The 21,996-nt window shown below is 57.0% G+C and overlaps 1 protein-coding gene across 2 annotated transcripts; it reads right to left on the reverse strand.

Annotated features, from left to right (window-relative positions):
• Window positions 1-213: 213 nt before the first annotated feature.
• On the reverse strand, window positions 214-15,482 carry LOC115833006 (protein FAM131C). Of its 2 annotated transcripts, XM_030805436.1 has the most exons (7): window positions 15,255-15,482; window positions 5,965-6,080; window positions 4,945-4,980; window positions 4,552-4,645; window positions 2,325-2,507; window positions 1,949-2,059; window positions 214-1,165 (listed from the first exon to the last, which is right to left on the reverse strand). In XM_030805436.1, exons 1-7 carry the CDS (start codon window positions 15,274-15,276, stop codon window positions 885-887), a joined length of 843 nt encoding a protein of 280 aa, XP_030661296.1. In that variant the 5' UTR covers window positions 15,277-15,482; the 3' UTR covers window positions 214-884. The 2 variants fall into 2 exon arrangements, with proteins under 2 accessions (XP_030661296.1, XP_030661297.1); XM_030805437.1 differs by lacking the exon at window positions 15,255-15,482 and having other exon boundaries at window positions 4,552-4,604; window positions 5,965-6,037.
• Window positions 15,483-21,996: the final 6,514 nt, after the last annotated feature.

Genomic DNA, 21,996 nt, shown 5'->3' on the forward strand with positions numbered 1-21,996 from the left:
GCTGAGTCACAGCTCATAAAGCTGGGTCCCCAAGTGTAGCTCCTTGGGGAGTCCACAGAGCCTTGGGCATCCTCCATGGGCCCTCTCTGGCTGGGTGGGAGCAGGTTGACCAGCTGTGTGAGCATTGGCAGTAGGGACTTTCCCTGACTCCCTCCGGACTCTGTTCAGGGGCCCAAGGTCACATCTTCCCCAGCAGAGACCGGGCCAAGGTCATCCAGGGTGAATCCACCACTTTAATGTCCTCACAGAACCTTGAGTGAGATGGGAGGGAGCTGCAAGGAGGGGGAGTGGGCGCCCAGGGGTGAGGAGCAGGGGCCACGGAGGAAGCAGGTTCAGAGAGGGAGGGACAGACAGACAGACAGACACTCCGGAGAGACAGATGTCCTGGTGAGGAGAGCCGGGGAGCAGATGCTTAGCTACCAGAAGTGGTCACCCCACCTTTGCTGGGGGGCAGACACACAGAGAGAGTGGGGAGGGACTGAACCCCAGGTACAGGCAGGGTTCCCAGACCCCGCTGTAAGTGAGTCTCAGTTCTGTCCGTGGCTGTCCTCCTGGGGGCCTGGCTGTTGCTCCTCTGGGCCAGGCTGCCCTGGTGTCTCTGAGAGTCCTTGAGTTCCCTGAGGGCAGACACCCTGCAGGGGAAGGTGCCCACCTGAGTGAAGTAATGAAGGGGGAGGGGGTTATGGCTCCCACTGCTGGGGCAGGTCCACCGAGGCACAGAGAGGCCACCATGAGCGCTGGCCCCATCCCTGCCACACCTACCCTGTGCCTACCCGAGGGGTCAAGAGATGCCCTTCCCTGGACCCCAGGGTCCAGATATGCCTGGGCTGCTCATCAGGTGAGGTCATGGTGTGAGCAGGTGCCGGACCAGCACAGCCCCCGACTCAGTTATAGAACACCTCGTCCTCCTCCCAGAGGGAGCCGCTGTCCATGGAGGGGAGGGAGTCCGGCAGGTGGGTCCCACCCTCGGTTCCTTGGGCCCCGGGCAGCCACCGCCGATGCTGCAGCTCTGGGCTGGGGGGCTGTGGGATGCCAGCGGTGCTGGGGGGCTCCTCAGGTGAGGGACAGCTGTCAGGGGAGGGGCCAGGCGAGGAGAAGGCCTGAAGGCTGTCATCCTGCGAGGGGCCGCTGGGAAGGCTGTCCTGAAGGTAGATGCTCTCCAGATCTGGAAAATCAACGGGGAGATGGGGGAATGGCGTCCCGGATCCAGCTCCTCGCCCTCTCTGGGCGTGTGAGAAAGGGCAAGGGGCAGAGGACCTGCCTCCAAATCCAGCTGTGTGACTGCCAAGCCTTGTGACCTTGGTCAAGTCACCAAAACTCTCTGAGCCCCAGGTTCCTCCTCGAGGCAGTAAACGGAGGAGTTAAGATTGGGCTTGGAGCAGCCTGTGCTCTCTGAGAACTGGGACAACCAGTGCCTCTGTCCCCTTCCCGTCCCTATCCATCTGTCAGGGAGGATTAAGTGCAGGCTTTCCCCAGGGCCAAGGCTCCTTCTTGAAGCCCTCACTAGTAACCTGGGCTTCTAGAAAGGTGGTTGCTTGTGCCTGGTGCTAAGTTTCAGATCCGGCTCTGACGCTTCTAGCTGTCATTTGGAGTAAGTTTCTGAACCTCTGAGTGCCTCTGTTTCCTTATTTGTAAAATGGGGACAACAGGACCCACTCCCTAGGGCTGCTGTGAGGATTCTGTGAGGTGCCTCATGCACAGCCCTCGGTGTGGTAAGTGCTGGATTCCCGCCCCCACTGTGCTCACCCTCTCCTTCCTGCTCCTGGCACTGCTGGGCAATGGGCAAGGCAAGGATCACTGCCCCATTTTGCAGATGAAGAAACTTAGGCTGAGAAAAGGAAGGGGCTCCACCGAGGTCACACTGCACTTGGTGATGGGCAGGCATCCAGCGTCAACTCTGCTCTGCCCATCACCTCCCACCCCCACCCCCCGACCCCCTGGGCTGTACCTTGGAGCTGGACGATGCCCTGGGGGCTGTTCTCGGGGTGCAGCTCCTCGTCATCCAGCGAGGACCAAGCGCTCAGTGTGGCCTCGGTGATGGCAAACTGCTCGGCGACCCCTGGGGGGACAGTGAGATCCAGCCCAGGGCGACATGGGTGGGGATGGCCTCAGTGCCTCTTGGAGCTTCTCCAGGACAGGCTGGAGGGCGGCCGCCTCTCTGGGCTGCCCATCCACACCCCAGTGGTCAAGAGTGCTCACTTAATACCCGCCCACCCTATGCCATTCTTTTTTCCTGCCCAGACAATGCCCATGCAGTGACCTGGGCCCCCCAAGGACCCAGCTTCACCCCCACAGAACCCTGGCCAGTCCCACTCCTTGCTGACCTGCAGCAAAGCGGGCCTCACGCAGCTCATCCGGGAGGCAGCAGTAATGCTCGTCCTCAGCTGGGGACAGCTCCCAGCCTGCCCGCTGGGCACTCCAGCCCTTCCACTCGATGAGGTGGGCCACGCGGCCTCGGGCCATGGCCGTGGGCTTTGTGATGTGTTCCTTGATGCTCTGCACCACCCCTGTGGCATGGAGGGCATCTGGGTGACTGTCCTGACACAAGGCTCAGCCCAGGGCCTGGCCCCCATGCCTCAGGCCCACCCAGTGGCCTGTACCCCACATTCCCTCAGTGCGCCATTATCTCCATCAGTGCCCCACACCTTCCCAGGGGCCTGTACCCATCTAACTCCTCACGCCCTCCAAAGCCTCCTGCTCACTCCTGCCCTGAGCCCTCCGAGCTCTGTGGCTCCCTCCCCTCAATGCCCCCACCCACCGGCATCCGCATTTCCTCCCAGCATCCTACTCCCAGTCCATGTTCCTGCCCACTGGGTGCTGCTTCTCCAGATCGCCCATACCCCTCACTCCCTTTCTGACCAAGTTCAGACCCTTCTATCCAAGGAGATCCACCCAAGGACCACTCATGAGCCCCCAGCTTTCTCCACGATCCATTAAACACATTCTGAGAGAGCATCTCTGTGGCTGTGCCAGCTCTGCTGGAGGTGAGACCTGGGTGGGTGGAGCAGGCAGGGAAGGCTTCCTGGAAGAGGGGACCTGGGATTGGAATTTGAAGGTGGGCTGGGTTTGAACAGACGGAGGCAAGACTGGAAGCTTTTTCAGTGATGAGAAGAGGATGAAGGCATGGAAGAGTCTGGCGTGAGTCCAGGACTAGCTGGGTGAAACATGGGGTCCACACTAGGACTGGGCGGCAGGAGAAGCTGGGAGCTGATCAGGGACAGAACAGGGTTGGGGAGAACCAGGTGGAGGGCTCAGATGTTCCTGTGCAGTGGGGAGCCCCAGCAGGGTAATGAGCAAGAGAGTGACCAGTTAGCACAGCTGTTTAGGAAGAGCGCCCCAGATGGAGGATTAGGGGCTACTGCAGGGACCCAGCAACAGACAAGGCAAGGGCTGGGCAGACAGAGAGGAGGGGTCGGGAGCTTTAGGAGTAGAGCTGTTGGATGTGGAAGATGGAGAGGGGGCTGCCAGGAATGGTTCAACATCACCATTAACCAAGGCTGAGAAGAGATCTGGGAGTCACCCAGGTCCGCGAAGCCATAATGTAAGGAATGGCAATATTTAAATGGGAGGAAGTATCCACAAAGGTAATTAGAGAGTGGGGAAAACAGGAAAGATGGGGGTGTGGAAGAAAGGGGAGACTCTCCCTTCCACCCACTAAGTTGGGGAGTGTTGGCAATTGGAGAGGGTGTTTTGTAGGAAGTAGGGGTTCAAGTGGCCCTTGAAGGGCAAGTGAGGTGGATGACGGCACTGGCGATGGAGGAAAGGCACAGGCCAATGTGGGGAGGGACGGCCCCAGGGACCTCAGGGGAGCTGGGTGGGATTTAGTGCTGGGGCCACCTGATGCTCTGGTGGCCACTGAAACCCACTCTACTGGCCTGGGAGCCCACGCGCAGCTGCTTCAGGTGCTGCTGCCGTCAGCTCACACCCTTATCGGGAGAACCGCCCTGAGCTCCTGGGCACCTAGAGAGGCCGGGAGGCTGCCGACTCCTCCCCAGGGGCAGCCAGTGAGTCAGCAATGGCGGAATATAAAGTCCAGCCCCCTTGCCTTGGGGTGCCATCAATTCTGGGGTGCTATTTGTGCTCCCAAGCTCCCAGTGGGACCAGGTGGGCAGGGCTAGACTCCTGCCGAGCCCCTTCCCCAGGCCCCTCTGTCTCCCCCGCTGCCTACTGGCTTCTTTTGAGGGCCAGTCTCCAGGGAATCACCTGCACAGTCATGCCCATGTCAGGCTCTGCTTCCAGGGAACCTGAACTAAGGTGATGGGACTGGCAGACAGGCAGGGAGACCACGCCAGACAGACATCTGAAAAACTCTGCCCCACCCCCTCAGAGCTTCTTGAGAACCCAGCAGTTTAACCCGTGGAAGCAGAACCCTGAGCCACTGGTCCCCCCGTGACCCATGTAACCCAGCATGGACTCTGGCATTTAGAACATGGAGAATCCAACAGGGCTGCCATCTTCCCACCTGCAACTCAGCCGTGTCCTTCCCACAGCCAGGGTCTAGGGCGGGACCGTGCATTCTCCACAAGCAGGAGAGTTGCAGCCAGAACCTACCCACAAGGGACGAGGTGGCCAGGGCTGCCACGTTGTAGTTGCCGGGGCGGGACCTGGAGTTGGACAGGTAGCCATTGGTGGTCTGGAAGCACCTCTGGAGGGAGCGGCAGGAGGAGTGAGCAGGGTGGGCCAGGCTGCCGGCCGACATCCCTCCAGCACCACCACCCATCCCTGTCTCCCAGCCCACCAGGTCCTCTGGCCAGTGGGCAGGGACAGGGCAGCTAAAGCCAGGGATAGCCTACCAACTCCCATGGGACAACCCCTGCCCAGTGTTTCATCAGCCCCCCTCCCCCAGGGCCAGCAGGACTGTGTTCCTGGGCTGGGAGCAAAGGATGGAGGGGCCGTGGTGTCAGCTGGGGCCGGCTAGACTGGGGGACACACAAGTGCACTGACCTGCCAAGGATCCCAACAGAAATCCACCTGTTTGTCCTAAAACAAGAGGAGAGAGAGGATCAGGCAGGGCCTGGCACGCTGTGCCAGCAGATGGCCCGAGTCCTGGGGCCCTGGGTGGGGGTGGGGGTCAGCCTGCTGGTGCTCTGTGAGGTCAGGGTCTGCCCTCTCATGGGTCATGCTCTGGTGTCCCCCGGCACGCAGAGTAAGAAGGAGGGGGCGACAGTGGTGCCGGGAGGACAGGCCTCGGGTGCTGCTTATAGAGCAGGCTTGGGTGTGGGCTCTGACTTCGCCATTTCCCAGCTGGTTTCCCTGGACTATTCCTAACAGCTCCGAACACGTCTCTTCCTCTGCAAAACGGCGACAATGTCATTCACCTCATGAGTTGTGGTGAGGCCTAAATAACATAATGGAGGCTGAGAAGAGCTGAGTGCAGTGCTTAGCAGGAGGTGAGTGCCGCTGGGGAGAAGGTAATTATATCATCCAGTGGGTTCATGCCACGGACCCTGGAGCAGGGTGGAAATTATGTACCAGGATTTGGGGTCCCTTGTGACCCTTAGTGACATCTTCTAAATCAATCTGGACTGAGAAACATATATAAAATTTTAATATATATTATATAAAAATTATACTCATAAATTATATATAATATATATGTTATATATTATATATTTATATACAAATTATATATCTAACATAACATATATAAAATTCGTGAGGCTGCTCAGGAACGGTGGGCTGGTAGCGGAATGTGTTGTCTGCAAGGCAGAGTTAATTTGCGCAGGAAGACCTTCAGGGTGGATGGTCTTCTAAACAAGCCTGGTCCAGTCCCTGGATGCTCAGTCCCGTCCAGTCCCTCATGCTGCTGAATACCAGGCCTTAGGGCCCCTGGTCCCACAGGGAGAAGCAGGTTTGGCAGGGAAGGAAGGAGACTGGAATGGATTCTGCTCCCTGCGGGGAGCTGTAGGAGACAGGCCGGGAACCGGGGCGCAGGTAGCACAAGGATGAGGAGCAACCAGTTACCTTGCCAATGACATGGTCTGGAGCCACGGTGGGAGTGCGGCCCGAGGGCAGGTCTGGGTTCAAGGGGTCCGAGCCCTGGGGCATGGGGCAGTTCTTGCGGGCACTTGTGAACAGGTCTGGAAATAAGAGCAAGAAGAGGAACTCAGCAAAGCCCAGCCCTCTCTTGCTTACAAAGCATGTTCAAGGCCCCCCCCCCGTAAGATGAGTATGGCCTTATTTTTATCCAACAACATCGTAGAGGAAGCAGACTCAAGTCCACAGCAGGGAAGGGGTCCAGCCAGATGCCCTCCTGCCTGTGCCCCTCAGCGGGAATTACTGGCCTCGTCTTCTTTTTACTCCCTTTTCGCAATTTCTAGCACCCACACTCCAGCATGTTTTTGGCCTCATGGAGATCTTTAATCCATTTACCCTCATATTTCCAGACCAGATCCTCCCGTCCCCTTTTGCTCCTGGCCCAGCTGACCCCCTGGCATGGCCTCTGAGCTCTCACAGACGCCCTTACCTCTCACACGGGTTTGAGTCTGACCCTCCTGCCCTGTGCCTGGATCTGAGGAGCTGAATGTTGCTGGAGAAAGTGACCGCTGCGTGCGAGATTGTAGCCCCAGCCTCCCGTGGGACGCTGCCCGGATCCTTCTCTGTTTCTGCATTTCCTGCTGCCTTTGTTTCCTGCCAGGTTGACGGCTTCACCCCATCCTTCCTTCTCAGACATGAAACACACCCCCTCCCCTACCCCACACACTGCTGGGGGCTTCTGCCCCTCCCTCACTGGGTCCAGGATCCTTGGAAAGGTGTCACCGGGATCTTTCCACCCAAATCACCAGAGCCTACCTGCACCTTTGCCCACATCATTTCCTTTCCCTCCTGCAACAAAGGAAGAGCTGTTCCTGCTGCACCCAAGACCTTGTGGCCCATCCACCCAGGGCTGGGTCCCACCTCTGCCCTCCCCCCAGGGGCTCTGCTCTCCTCCTGCGGCGTCACTGTGCCCTCTCCACTCCATCTGCCTTGAAGCATTCGGCCGGGATCGCACATGCTGCGATGCATCTTGGGCTCTGGACCTTCTCCTGCATTCTCACTCCTCTGTCCCCTTTACCACTGGGTAGGGCTGTCAGCATCCCAGCAACTCAAGCATCTCTGGTCTTCTCAGAAGCTTGTCGTGATCACTGTTTCCCTCCAGTGACTTGCCCATTCCCCTACTCCCTTCTCGCCGGACGTGCAGAGAGCTGTGTCCCACCTCTACTTCCTCGTCCTCCACTTCTCCTCCACCCGTTCCAAGCAGGCTTTCATGAGGTAGCCCTTATCAAGCTGCCAGGAACCTCTATGGGGCCAACTCCAATGGGGGCCGTCCTAGCCTCTTCTTGGAGCTGGAGCTGTGCAGCCTGCCTGCCCTCTTGAGCCCCGCCTCTTATCCTGGCCTCTGGCCTCTCTGGCTGCTGTCCTGGGTCCCCTCTGTGGCTCGTCCCTGGCTCACCCCTGCCCATTGGCTGGCACCACACTTCTGTCCCAGCCCTTCTCCACCCTCTCTTGCCAGGAGGTCTCACCTTCGTGTTTCTGCTGCCCACTGCCCATGTGCACACCTCCAGCCCTGACTCCTCACTTGAGCTCCCAACTGACTTTCCAGCTCTCTACATGGATGTCCAAGGGGCACCTGAAGCCCACTTGGGCAAAAGAGGACTCCCAATTTCAGGTCCACCTTCCCCGCTGTCTCCCACTGCACCAATTACAACCCTAGGAGTTCTCAGGGTCCTGCCTTCCCCCACTCTCCCCGGGGCCATGCAGTCAACCGGCAAATCCTATTAGCCCTCTCTTAGGTCTATTCCAGGTCTCCCGGCTCCCTTCTCCCAGGGCTCCCCTGCTGCGGGCATCCTCCCTCCCTGGAAGACAATGGTCCCTGCGCTCACTCTCCGTCCGCCAGCGGAGGGACTTTATGCTCTAGGCCAGATTGTGTCACTGGGATTAGGGGACCATGTGGGTGCTGCCCCCAATTCCCCTGGATTGCTTTCTCCTGTTTTTGCCCCGGCGCCCTGCATGGCTTCTAAGAGGCACCACCTGTGGCTCTTTCTACAGGGCCTACCCTAGGTAAATTTCTGTTGGCCCCACCCAGAGCGGCCCCAAGCCAATTACTACCAGGTGCAGGACCCCAGCTCCTTTGTCTGGGATCCGAAAATTCCCCTTCACTTACCCTCCGGAATACCCTGCAGGACCAGGCTGAGGCCAGGCCTGAGACCACCCCACTGCCTGGCTGGCCTCCTCCATCCTCCTCTCGCTCCATTCCCTACTGGCTTCCTCTGGAAGGTTCACCTCATATCAGTTGTACCCAAATCCTCATTTCAGGGGCAGCTGGCAGGGGGAAGGTGAGCATTCAGTTGGAGGTGAGATTAAGGTTTTCTTTTCTTTTCTTTTTCTTTTTTTTTTTTGAGACAGAATCTCGCTCTGTCACCCAGGCTGGAGTATAGTGGCGTGATCTCGACTCACTCTAACCTCCGCCTCCCAGGTTCAAGCGATTCTCCTGCCTCAGCCTCCCGAGTAGCTGGGATTATGGGCACCTGCTCATTTTTGTATTTTCAGTAGAGACAGGGTTTCACCATGTTGGTCAGGCTGGTCTCAAACACCTGACCTCAGGCGATCCGCCTGCCTCGGCCTTCCAAAGTACTGGGATTACAGGCATGAGCCACTGTGCCCAGCCTGAGATTAAAGTTTTCATCCCAACTGGATTAGACTTAGTTTGCAGAAAAGACCATAAGTTTCTGGGATCTACCCAAAGGTAAGCAGGTGGGCTAGTCAGGGAGGCTGGAGGCAGAGACCGGAGCCAAGGAAAGATCTAATTGACCACCCCACCCATGACCCAGGCAGGCCTAAGGAGGTGAGAGCACCTGGGGCAGCATGGCATCCTGTGGGCTGAGCCGTGCACCTGCACACCGTAGCACTCAGCTCGTCTTGTTCTTTTTCCTGAGTCTCTGCTGTGTGACCCTGAGCTAGTCCTGCCCCTCTCTGGGCTCCAGGGCCTCCATTTCCACAAAGGCCATCTTGTCCAGGCCCTTCAAAGGCAATGGTCAAACTGGGGGTGAGTCTTTCAGTGGGTCATGCAGCCATTTATTGATTAGGTCTTATTTTAATGAAATAGAATGGAATAGAATGGAAGATATCAGAGCCCACTGCAAGTCGGGTTAAGTATTACTTTATGAAGCTTCTGTTTATGCAGACACAAGTCTGTGCAGATGTGTGTGCACAACACACACACAGTAAAAATTTTTGATGTGTGTATTCTGGGTCATGATGCAAAATATATTATTCCTATGGATCCAGTCAAAAAAGTTTGCAAGTTGCCAATCTTGAGGTTCTGGAAATTCTGCATGTCCTGGACAAGCCAGGGCCCGCCAAGGTGCAGACAGGTGGCACTGGCCGTAGGCTGACCTTAGGAACTTGAGAGGTGTTAGGGTATTTCTAGGAACCCTGGCCATCCCCTGAAGCGTTTTTACAACTCTCCAGCCACAGACCAGGGAGTGAGGTTGATGGGGAGGGGAGCCGGGCACAGAGGAGGCTGGCGGTGATGCCAAAGCCTGGCAGAGGCATGACTTGAACAAGGTCATTTGTTGAGACGGTGGTGGGCTTGGAGGACTCCTGGCTCCCACCCCCTCCCCAGTCCGCCTGGCTCCCCACCTCAGTTGGGGTTCAGGTGCCTCCACCAAAGTTGCCTGCTCCCCCTGAGGACTTTGGCCCCGTGATGTCACAGGCTGGTTGCCATGGGGACGTCAGGTAATGAACCAGCCCAGGGTGAAATCACAGGCTGTTCTTCGCCCAGCTGGGACTGGTGGCCACGTCACCACTGGCAACTGGAAAAACACAGAGTGTCATGTGGGGTAGGGACTGGGAGGCAGCCCGAGGGGACCGCTAGCACCTGCTCCTGTGGCTCCCTCTCCCAGAAGGACACCCCCTTTCTTTCAGTCCACACCCTACTCTCCTGACCTCGAGGTCAGAATTCCTTTCTCAGACCTGCTCCCTCCCCCACCTCCTCTGTCCACAAGAGTGACAGGCTTCTGGTTGCCACGGCAACCTGGAGAGGGCCATCTTGATCCTTCAAGGAGAGGGTGTCAACCAGATGTCTCCTCCATCCCTCTGTCTTCAACCAGAGCTTCTCCTCTGCATCTTGAGGGTGCTTCCTGCCTTCCTATGCCAGCTCCTCTTCAATCTGCTTTAGAGTCTAACCTCCCAGACAGTTCCTCCTGACGTCTAGCCTAAACCCCTCTTGTTGCAGTTCCCATACTGGCCTTCTCTACTTGATCCTTGGGTGAGTCTGCAGCACAACCCCTCAGGCTCCTCTCGTCTGCTTCAGGGCCTTCCAACTCCTTTAAGCTGTTCTTTGGGGCTCTGTGTCCCAACCCATTAGTCACCATGGTTGCCATCTACTCCAAGAGCATCTCCCAGGGCTCTGCACCCCAGAGGGCAGAGAGGGACCATGTTTGACTCTGCAGCAGCCCAGGGAGGGTAAATAGCCTCTCGAAACCACACAGAAACTGAGCAGCAGCCTGGGGTCAAAGCGTCCCCTGATGCTCCTCCCTGGCCAGCCTCAGGCTTCTCTGCTCAGCTTCTCAGGGCACCTGCAGCCGATACGGCCCCTCTAGCCAACCATTGCCCGGGTGTGTACTGCCCAGCTGTGACGTGCCGGGCTCTGCCCTTGGCTCTGAAGAGAACATAAGCGGCCAAGGCATTCCTCTTACAGTCCCTGAGCTGGGTTTAAGTCCCCACTTCTCACTTTCCGCTGCAGGGGGTGGGCATGCGACTTAGCCCCTGTGAGCCTTGGATTCTCATCTGTGAAATAATACCAGCCCAGAAAGGGCTGCAGCAAGGATGAAGCACCTACCACGGCAAGCAGTCCATAAGCAGCAGCCGCTCCACCCCTCTCCCCTCAGTGTCTCTCTCTGGACAATGGGACACATCTTGGTCAGCCACTCCTCTGGTCCTGTCCCCAGGGCTGGAGCTGGCCCTGGAGGCTCTGCAGAGGGAAGCCCTTGAGGGTGAGTCCTTGGCCTCTCTGCCTGTTGAGTCACTGCCAGGGGAGCAGGCCACAGAGCTTGGCAGAGGCCAGGCCTCGAGTGGACTGAGTGTCCCCTCTTCCCCAGGACATTTGTTTACAGGTCACCTGATCTGTGACAGTAGCTCATCCGTGGGTTGGCTCAGCTCAGAGCTATCCGAGGGGGTCCCTTTCCCTCCCTGTGCAAGGATGGAGAGAGAAAATGGCCTCCTCCCCGGGACTTCCACACACCCCAGCTCCTCCCCACTTCCTTCCCCAGGCTCCCTCCCATCCTGTGACCCGGCCTCTGGGAACATCTTGCTCTAGCCTCACCTCCCCAAGCAACCTGCCCAGATTGGCCTCTGCTGGATTAGGTACTCCCTCACCTGTGGCCCTAATGGCCAAAGTCTGGCCTGCAGTGATTTGCCGCCACTGTTTGCTGAGCAGGTGTGACAGTACAGTGTCAGGTACTGTCCTAGGCCTATTCACCCATGATCTCTCATTTAACCCACACAACAATCTTGCAAAGTACGTGTTATGCCCATTTTACAGATAGGGAAACGGAGGCTCAGAGAGGATAAATCACTTATGCAAGGTCACCCGCTAAAAAGCAGCAGAGATGAGGGTCACACTTCAGCCCTTGTGAAACTCCAAAGCTTGTGCCCCAACCACTAAACAGTGCTGATCTCCAGACAGGGTCCTTGGGGCATCCTTCCAAGGGTTCATGCATCCTGCCTCCCCCATTAGGCTATTCCACAGGCAAAGCTGTGCCTCTCTCATCAGACTGTGAGCTCCCAAAGGGCAAGGTCCCACCCACCCTTTCCTCAATGCCTGGTGTAGGGCTGCTCAGGACTTGGAAACTATGGGTGGCTCTGGTCGGCCCCCTTAGAGCTTGTGCCTTCACCCAGACATGATCAGATGTCTGACTTTCCAGAAGAAAATTCTCGGTCTCTAATTTCTACTCTCAACCCCCGACCCCACTGGCCCCCAGTGCATTGGATACCCCCAAGGTGGGGCCAGGGGGCTGATCAGTTGGCCTGGAGGAGAGGGCTGGGGCATGAGTGGGCAGGCAGAGTGGTTATGGCACCAAGGGCATGGAGTGGGTACTGAGCCCCTGGAACAGGAGAGAAGGGGGGCAAATATTCCTCTCTGTTCCATACAGACTGCCACTGGTTGCAGAGCCCCAAACAAATAGGGACCATTCAAGTGTTCCAAGAGGTTGTTTTTCTAAGCACTGGCCATATACTTAGCACCTCTTTTTGTTTTTGAGACAGGGTCTTTGTTGTCCAGACTAGAGTGCGGTGGAGTAATCACAGCTCACTGCAGCTTCGACCTCCCGGGTTCAAGCCATCCTCCTGCCTCAGCCTCCCAAATAGCTGGGACTACCAGCGCACACCACCACACCCAGATAATTTTTAAAAAGTTTTTTGTAGAGATGAGGTCTCGCTATGTTGCACAGGCTGGTCTTGAACTCGTGGGCTCAAGCGATCCTCCCACCTCAGCCTCCCAGTGTTTAGATTATAAGCGTGAGCCACAGCACCTCTCTATATAGGGACATAAGAAAGCAAAGGACAGGGTTTCCACACTCAGGCTCTGGGGTCACACTGACCTGGATTCAAGTCCTACCTCTCCATGCCCTGGCCATGTCACCTGAGGGAAGACCCTCCTGTTCTCTGAGCCCCACGTCCCTTGTCACAGGGTTGAATGAGAACTAACTAGGTCAGGAGAGCAAAGGCTCAGCCTGGCTCAGGATAAGCGCTCAACAAACGGTAGCTTAAAAATAGATAACGAACACAAAATAGCTCCTGGAAACAGCATTTGTTGCCTTAATCTGGTCCCAATCACTTTCTCAATGTCCTCAGCACCTCGAGTGCCTGCCACCCGCTGCCTTTCCCATGAGGCAGGATGTGGCTTAAAACCTCTGTAGGTTTCCCCTTCTAGCCATGAAGGCCTGCATTAGCTGTCTGCACAGACAAGTAATAAAAATTAAAGGCCGGGTGCAGTGGCTCACACCTGTAATCCCAGCACTTTGGGAGGCCGAGGTGGGAGGATGGCTTGAGGCCAGGAGTTCGAGATAAGCCTGGGCAACTTAGTGAGAGCCTGTCTCTATTATAATATATACAATATTAAAATTAAAAGTAAAAATGAGAGCAATAGCTAATATGTACGAGTGCTTTCTATGTGTTGGGTACTGGTCTGAATGCCTTACATGAATTAAGCCATTTAGTCTGCCCAGCAACACTGTGACATCAATACTATTATAAATTCCCATTTTAGAGATGGGAACACTGAGATACACACACAAGGTCAAGTCACTTGCTGAGGTCACAGGGCTAGAAAATGGTGGAGCCCTGCTTCATATTCTGCACTCCTAGCCTCTCTACCAAGTAGGCAGACGCTAACTGCTGCTGATGCTGGGATGGGGTGATTTTCCCAGGTGTGGCCTGACCTAGGTTTTGGGGTTTGGCTGGGTGGCCCCAGCTGGGTGCAAGCTCTGGGCTCAGTATGGGCATCAGCCTGAGGCCTGCAATCCTTGGCCTTGGCCAAGGGTGGACGCACTCCCTCCACCCTTCCTTCTGCAGTAGTGTCTACCTGGCCTAGGAGGCACTCAGCGCTCAGAGGCTGTGATTAGCAATAGGCTGCTGTGGGCTCGAGCCCCCACCTGGCCCCTGCACCAGCAATCGATTGCTAATCACAGCCTCTGAGCGCTGAGTGCCAGTCCCTCTGGGCTGGGACCCCAAGGTGCCTGACACGGGGTGGCCAAGTGAAGGGGAAGAGACATGGCCACTGAGGAAACACTTAGATCCCCTCCACCTGGAGCTGGCCCCAGCCAGAGACTGCCTAGAACCTTTGGGGTTTCTGGAGCCTGGTGCTCCTAAAGAACCCTCAGCACTCCTCACTCTTCAAACTCCCTTCCCCTCCCACTAGGCTGCAGGCCTCCCGGACCAGGTGCTGTGCTGGGTTCCTTGCTGCTGGATGCCCAGCATGCACACGGTGCCTGGCACATGGCAGCTATCATGTTAATATCAGCTTAATGCATGGATAAGTAAAGGAACCTCACACAGCCTGACCCTGTACCTTCCCCTTCCCCAGCCGTGATTCCACCCTGATACCTCCCAGAGACAGCCTGAGCCACTTACCTGAATGCCTACAGGAACTCCTGAGCAGAAGCCCTTCGGGGCCAGAGGATGGGGGAAAGGGCGTTGTGCTCCTTGCTCAATAGCCCCAGGACAAGGTCCCCTCTATTCTGGGTAAGCTACTAGGGGTGATGGGTGTGGTGGTGGTCAGTGGGTTTGGCCTCAGCCTGCAGAGCCTGAACCAAGGCCAAAGCCACCCCTACTCCCAGTCACACCCCCCTGATCCCACTGTAGGGTGAACAGACCAAGGTGGGAGAAGGGCTCAGCCCAATCGCTTGTCTAAAATGTTGCCCAACAGCCTGTTGGAAAGCTGGTGGTGATGGTTGGGGGTGGAGGTAGGGGGCTCCAAAGACCAACCTGCCCATCCCCCAATCTCTGTGCAAGACTCTGTGTCCCCTGCTCAGAGACAGAAGAGGCCGGGGCCTGCCCTGGGCCCCCAGGCAAGGGCAGGTCCCTCCACCTCCTTGGGTACCACGTGGGGGAGGGTGGAAGGTGACAGGTCAGACACAGAGAGAAAGGCCCAGGGGTAACTGGGAACATCAGCTGTGCTCTGGCCCTTCTGTCCCCTCTCCAAGGATAGGGATGGGGAGGAGGATTAGGGATGAAGGTGGGGGCAGGGGAACCTTCTTTATAACCTGTGACCCACCATTAACCCTTTCCTGCCAACAGGGTTCAGGGGCTCTGCAGATGGGGGAACCCGGTAAGACGTGGGAAGGGGCTGTCGGGGTGAGCTGGTAAGGCCTGTGTCTTGGGGAGGGGTGGGAGAGGGAGGGTCTGCTAGTTCTCTCGGTGATCCGCAGTTCCTCCAGGAAGCCGGGAAGAACCAGAGCCTCCCTCCCCTCCCAGAAACCCGGCAGGGGGTGTGTGGCTGTAGGGATGAGAGCGGGGCAGGGGACCCTGCATCGTGTCACCTGCGGGGCTGCAAACTGGGGCGGGGATGCGGTGACCTCTGCACGTGCGCTCTCTGCGCTGCCCCCGCCCCCTACCGTCCCCAGCTCTGTCCCCCTCAGGACGCCGCGTCCCCGGGGGTGCGGCCGGGCCGTGAAGGGCGGGTCGCCAGCCCCACCCCCCAAGTCTCCGAGCGGCGAGGGTACTGCGCGGGTCCCCGGCGCCCGATCCCCCCACCCCCGGCCGGGCCCCCTCACCTCGCGACACGCAGGAGCCCATCACGGGGCCGCGGAGCCGGGCCGCTGCGCCCGGGGTGCGTGGGGCCGCGGGGCGTTCATGTCTCCGGGGGCCCGGGGCTGAGCGCTGCGGAGCCGGACGACGCGCGGGACGGGGGGCTCGGGCGCCCTCGGCTCGGCCTCAGCTCCAGTCCGAGTCGTCTCAGCTATCGCCGCGCCCAGCTCTCCTCGCGCCGTCGCCTCTCGCGCCGCCGCTTCCCCCGCAGTGCCCGCCGCTGCCAGGGGAGGGCGACACCGCGGGGCGCGGCGGGCGGGGCCCGGGGGAGCGCAGCCGGGAGGCCTGGGCGCACCTGTGGCCGCAGCGCGCGGGAGGGCCACCTCTGTTCCTTCGGGGCTCTAGCACCTCCCGAAGTTGCCCGGGCCGAAGGTCAGAGAAAAAGGCGGAGAGAGGGAAGATTCCTGGCATTTGGGATACAAAGTAAACAACACGAATTTAATCACAACAACGACGACTGCGCACAAAGGCTTGGGGGCAAGGAGGAGTGAGCACAAGAACAACAGTACCATTGGGCCTATTTTGCAGAGGATGAAAGTGAGGCTCGCAGAAGTTAGAGACCTTGCCTGACAGCCCTAAGCTGTGAGTTCAGCGACTTTTGACTGTCAGCGCCTCATTCAGAGCTATTGAAATGAACATATGCAAAATAATATATGCCCAGAGGTGGGGTAGAGAGTGCGGTAGATAGTGCGCTGGTGGCCTGGCGGCGGGATGAAGGGTCTCCAGCGATGGTTGAAGAGGGGGGCAAGGGTGCCTCTCAGGGCTTGTCTAGGGCAGAGTAAACTGAGGCACGGGTTTTTTTCCCAGCCCTGGACGGCCTCTGTAGTCATTCACACTCACTCGCACGTACCTACGCACACACTCTCCCATGTGTACATACCCGTCATTCACACACTGATGGTCATACACACACGTAGATGCACACTTCCATTTACATACATGCACACACACATACCTACACATGAATACACATTCCCCCATGTGTACATACCCACTCACACCCACACAACGACAGTTATACACTCACATTGAAGCATGCTTGCATTTACACACACACACACACACACACACACACACACACACACACATATCCCAGCTCCTGTGGTGTGAAGATCCTTTAGCAAAATTTCCCATGCGCACAGCACTCAGTGTCAGTGTCTGAGACCCTCACTCACACATGGCATCTCGCTCTCTCCTACACGCCCACCTGTGCACCAGGCAGGGCAGGCACTCTTGTGTCTGTTTTCCAGTTGAGGCAGCCAGGTTCACTGGTGGCGGCAGAGAAAGGTTTTGAAGAATGAATAAGGAGGGGCCAGGCGCGGTGGCTCATGCCTGTAATCCCAGCACTTTGGGAGGCCAAGGCAGGCAGATCACTTGAGGTCAGGAGTTCGAGACCAGCCTGGCCAACATGGTGAAACTCCGTCTCTACCAAAAATATAAAAAATTAGCTGGGTGTGGGCTCGGTACAGTAGTTCATGCCTATAATCACAGCACTTTGGGAGGCAGAGGTGGGCGGATCACCTGAGGTCAGGAGTTTGAGACCAGCCTAGCCAACATGGTGAAACCCCGTCTCTACTAAAAATACAAAAATTAGCTAGGCATGGTGGTGGGCACCTGTAATCCCAGCTACTCAGGAGGCTGAGGCAGGAGAATTGCTTGAACCCAGGAGGCAGAGGTTACAGTGAGCCAAGACCATGCCACTGCACTCCAGCCTGGGCTACAAGAGAGAAACTCTGTCTCAAAAAAAAAAAAAAAAAAAAAAAAAAAACCAAAGCTGGGTGTGGTGGCACAAGCCTGTAATCCCAGCTACTCGGGAGGCTGAGGCAGGAGAATTGCTTGAACCCGGGAAAGTGGAGGTTGCAGTGAGCCGAAATCGTGCCACTACACTCCAGCCTGGGCGGCAGAGTGAGACTCCATTTCAAAAAAAAAAAAAAAAAAAAAAGAATGAATAAGGTTTGAGGCAGCAGCGTGGGATAGGGCTGGAGGCCTCTCAAGGGGCAGGATCTGGGCCAGGGGGCACTGCCAGAGCAGCTGAGCCAGGGAGTGGGTGCTGACTTCTTTCTCTTTCTCTAAGCTAGGTGCTCTCTGCCCAGTAAAGTCTGGGTGGAGAGCGGTTCTGTGCCTGGCCCTGGTGTCAGTAGACCTGGGTGAATGAGGGCTTAGCTCACACAAGCTGTGCAACCTTGGGTAAGTTGCTTCGCCTCTCTGAGTCTCAGATTTTTCATCTGTTAACTTAGGGTAAAAATCTCACCTCATGGGATTGCTGTGAGGGCTGATGAAATTAATATATGCAAAATGACTGGCACGTAGTAGGTACTCAACTTAGGACTAAAAATAAATAATAGTGATAGTGAACACAAACAGGTATGATGCGTTATTACTCCACCATAGCTTCCCAACAACCACAGGGAAGCCTGAGAACTTCCGTTCAACAGATACATATAAAGCACCTACTGCGTGCCAGTGTGAACAAGACAGATATGCCAATCCTTGAGTCAGTGCTGTATTCAGTCACAGTTGCTCAGAGCCCCCCTAACTGTACCCTCCAGGTCTGGCCTTGGAGAGGGTGGCTCAGAAAGGACAGCATGCTATCACCTTGGATGCCCCAGTGCCAGGTGGGTGCCTGCCCTTGTGTGGAGAAGGAAAGGCAGATCTGCCTGTGCCAGGCTCTGGGATCCTGTCCTGTGTGGCCTGGGCTGGGAAAGGCAGTGGTGTCCTTCTCTTCTTCCTGTCACAGAGTGACTGGATCTGGCTTGGAAGGAGGGCTCTGACTCACTATGACGCAGGATGCTCCATCACGGCAGCTGATGCTCCCTGCTGGCAGCCTGACAGCTTTGGGGGTAGATGGGACAGGGAGAGGGACACTTGAGAAGAGGACAGGGCAGCTCACAGGGGAGAGGATGCCTGGGCACCCCACTGTGCCCCCTTTAGACTAAGCCAGGGACAGGAGGGCAGGGCTAGGCAGTGGCCCCACCTAGGGTCCCTTGCTGACCCACTCAGAGATGTGGCTGGGCTGGAGATCTGGCTCTCCAGCCTCTGGTATTCATGCTGGTCAGTTCCACACTGACTCAATCCTCTCCTTGTACACATTGGCACTCAGAGAGGGGCAGGGGCTTGCCCAAGGTCACACAGCAAATCAGTGGTAGAGTGGGGACTAGAACCCGGGTCTCCTGCCTGTCAGCCCAGCCCTGGCACCAGCCTAAGACCAGGCCACGCAGGGGCGGTAGCTCTCCTTGCACGCTCACATTCACCTTGGAATTCTGCTGAAGTGGACGATGTCCAGACAGCTCTGAGCTGTGTGGTTGTCCTCCCCGGGGCCACACTGTCCTTTCCCAGTTCACCCCATAGCCCATCTGCCCTGTGACCTTCCACTGCCCGCCCCCAGGGCCCTCTTTGCCATGCCGCTGCTGGGGTAGAGCGGGGAGGAGAGAGTGTCCAGGCTGTGCCCTTCACACCTAGCAGCCCATTCTCTTGCCATGATTTTGGGGATCCAGGCAGAACCCCCACTCCAGTGGCCTTGCTCCGAGCATGCATCAGCCCTGAGTGCCCGGCCCTGATTGACTGGGTGCTGAAGTATGAAGAGGAGCTGCTGCAGGGTTTGATCAGAGAAAGATTAATCAAGGCCAACCATTACAGTGATGAGTCAGACCAGGCCCTGCCCTGGCAGCCCTGGGGGTGGGGCGGGGACGCTGCAGGAGCCACGCGCAGGGTCAGGGTGGACAGTGCTGCATCTTCATGCCAGCCAAGTGTATGACAGGAGTCGCTTCTGCCAAGGGCTGTGGGGATGGCTTTCAGGTGATCGTGACCCTAGAAGTGGATTTTGAAGGTCTAGTGGGCTGTTGGTGGTAGAAGGCTCTGTGTGCACAAAGGTTTGGAGGCAGGGGGCCACAGCAGACTGGCATATATGACATCCAGGGACCAGTGGGAGAGGTTGGGGCTGGACCCCTTCCCTAGGCTCCAAACATCACAAGAAGGGCAGAGCTTGAAAAGCAGAAAGCGAACAGCATCAGAAGCCAGTCAGATCTGGGTTTGAATCCTGTGCCAAAACCAACATGCAGTAGACTGATGCTCAATAAGTATTTGCTGCATGAATGCAAGAAAGTGAGACTTGCCCAAGGTTCCACATCTAAAACGTGGGACTGGTTCAATCAGCCAGGACTGATTCAACCTTTCATTCATCCAGCAATTGCTCACTGAGCACCTGCTGTGTGACAAGCGCAGTCTGTGCCGAGATTACAGCATGAATGAGACGGACAAGGGCCCCGCTCATTGGAGCTTATGGTTCTGGTGGCGGAGGCAGGTGTTAATTCAATAATGACCCAGATACATTTAGAATCGTGGCCCTGGAAGTGCTCAGAAAGGAGCCCTTGAGAGTGGAGAAGAGGACTTCATCTGGTCCCAGGCATGAAGGGCACATCCAGAGAAATGACAGTGACAGAGCCCACAGCTGATGAATGGGTGGGATTTAGCTAGGCAGAGAGAGGGGAGGGCCTCCAAGGCAGAGGGGCTGGGCAGAGAGGCTAGGCCATGGCCACGGTCCAGAGGTGGGAGGGAGGGACCAGCTTCCGGGAGGAGGAAAGAGGTGGCAGCTCCTGCAGGGCCTCACAGTGGAATCTGGTCTTTGTCCAAAGCACATCTCTTGTTTCCTCATCTGTGAACCAAACCCCCCTCCATTCATTCTCGGTGAGATGGAGGTGCAAATGAGTTTCCAGGAGAATTCCCTGCTTTCTCTGGAGGTTTGGCCCTGCCTGGGGGTTCCAGGGGCCAGGACTTGGGGCCTTTTTGTGGAGGCTGAGAAAGAAGGCCACAGGCTGACCTCAGAATGGGCCCACTTTCAGCTCCAGGCTCAGGACTGGGGGCTGCTGGCTGGAGTTGGGTGTCAGGTCATCTCCCTGCCTCACCCCCAGGCAACCAGCTGGACTAGGGAAAGAGAGAGAAGGGTAAGCTCTCAGTCTGATGGGGGAGACAGAGCCCTCAGGGAGCTCCAAGTCTGACAGAAGAGACATGGCCACTGTGCTGGGCAAGGGGACACTGGGGTGAGACCAGCCCCCTCCCTGGGAGCTTCCAGCCTGGTGGGTAAAGAGGTGTCCCGGGCTGGGCATGGTGGCTCATGCCTGTAATCCCAGCACTTTAGGAGGCCAAGGTGGGCGGATCACCTGAGGTCAGGAGTTCGAGACCAGCCTGGCCAAAATGGCAAAACTCAGTCTCTACTAATCGATACAAAAAAAAAAAAAAAATAGCTAGTGTGGTGGCACGCGCCTGTAATCCCAGCTACTCTGGGGGCTGAGGCAAGAGAATCGCTTGAACCCAGGAGGCTTGAACCCAGTGAGCCAAGATCATGCCACTGCACTCCATCTGGGTGACAGAGAGAGACTCTGTCTCAAAAAAAAAAAAAAAGAGGTGCCCTGAGTTCATCTCTAAAATGCCCGGCCCTGTCCTGACCCATAGTGGCTGCTTTGTGACAGGGTCCCTTCCTCAAGGTTCAGAGGGCTGGTACTCCAATTCCCAGATCTCAGGATCTCTGCAGGTGGAAGGAAGCCCCCCTGCTGGAACCGTAGCTTTTCCAGAGCTGTGAGTGTGAGGCAGCCGCTGGCCATCAGGGGGCAGCCTGAGCCAGCATCATTCTCTGTTGCTTTCCTTTTCCTTGCTCCCGCGGTCTGCTGACCCCCTGGTAACTCAGCCCCAGCCATGGCTCCAGGTGGTGCATGCTGCGCCCTGCACAGAGGTGCCTGGCTGAGTGGGAGGGGCCCAAAACCTGCCTGTGCTCTGGTCCCAAAGCCCTGAGCTCTACCGTTGTGTAGAGCTCTGTGTCTGCCCCAGGACAGGGCGGGTTTTTTCCTAGCACAAAGGTGTCACCTCCTCTAAGCTGTGCACTCACAGGGTGCATCTACCCAGAGGGAAGGCCTTTTACAAATCTGCACAAAGTCTGTATAGCCTAGCCAGGCTCCTGAAGTCAGACAACACGTGGTCCTGACCCCCATTGTACCGATGCAGAGACTGAGCCCCAGGAAAGGAACCAAGGCCAGTTAGGAGCACAGCTGGGACTGGAACCCCACAGCCAGCAGGACCCGCTGCTCCATTCTGGAGGGGTCAGGTGCTAGGTGTCACTTTTGGTATCCTGGCCCTGCCTGGGGTTCCCCAGGGCTGGGGCTTGGGGCCTTTCTGGGGAGCCTGAGAAAGTCACAGGCCATTCTTGCAATATGCCCACTCTCACTGCCAGGCTCCTACTGGAATTGGATGTCAGGTCAGAGCCCTCCCCAGGCAACCAGCTGGACTAGGTGGGATAGGCAGAGACAGAAAGTTAAGCCCCTAGTCTGTTGGGGGAGACAGAGCCCTTAGGGAATTCCAAGTCTGAGGCAGGAGACACAGCCGTGCTGCCAGGCCCTGTCCTGAGCACTGGGAACATGGATGAATCCAGTTGCTGTGCTGGGGAAGCTCCTAGCCTGGTGAGTAAACAGGTGTCCTCAGCTCCTCCAGAGACATTTCATGGCCATTATGAGGGCCCAGCCCCAGTGTGGCCAGAGCCCTGCTGACCAGGTCAAGCCATTAGTGGGAGCTTGAGGGGCAGTTTCAGGTGTCCGGGTTATTAACAGTACCAATAATTGGCCGGGCACGGTGGCTCACATCTGTAATCCCAGCACTTTGGGAGGCCAAGGCAGGTGGATCACCTGAGGTTGGGAGTTCAAGACCAGCCTGACCAACATGGAG

This window comes from Nomascus leucogenys, chromosome 24, assembly GCF_006542625.1.
Source record: "Nomascus leucogenys isolate Asia chromosome 24, Asia_NLE_v1, whole genome shotgun sequence".
NCBI lineage: Eukaryota > Metazoa > Chordata > Mammalia > Primates > Hylobatidae > Nomascus > Nomascus leucogenys.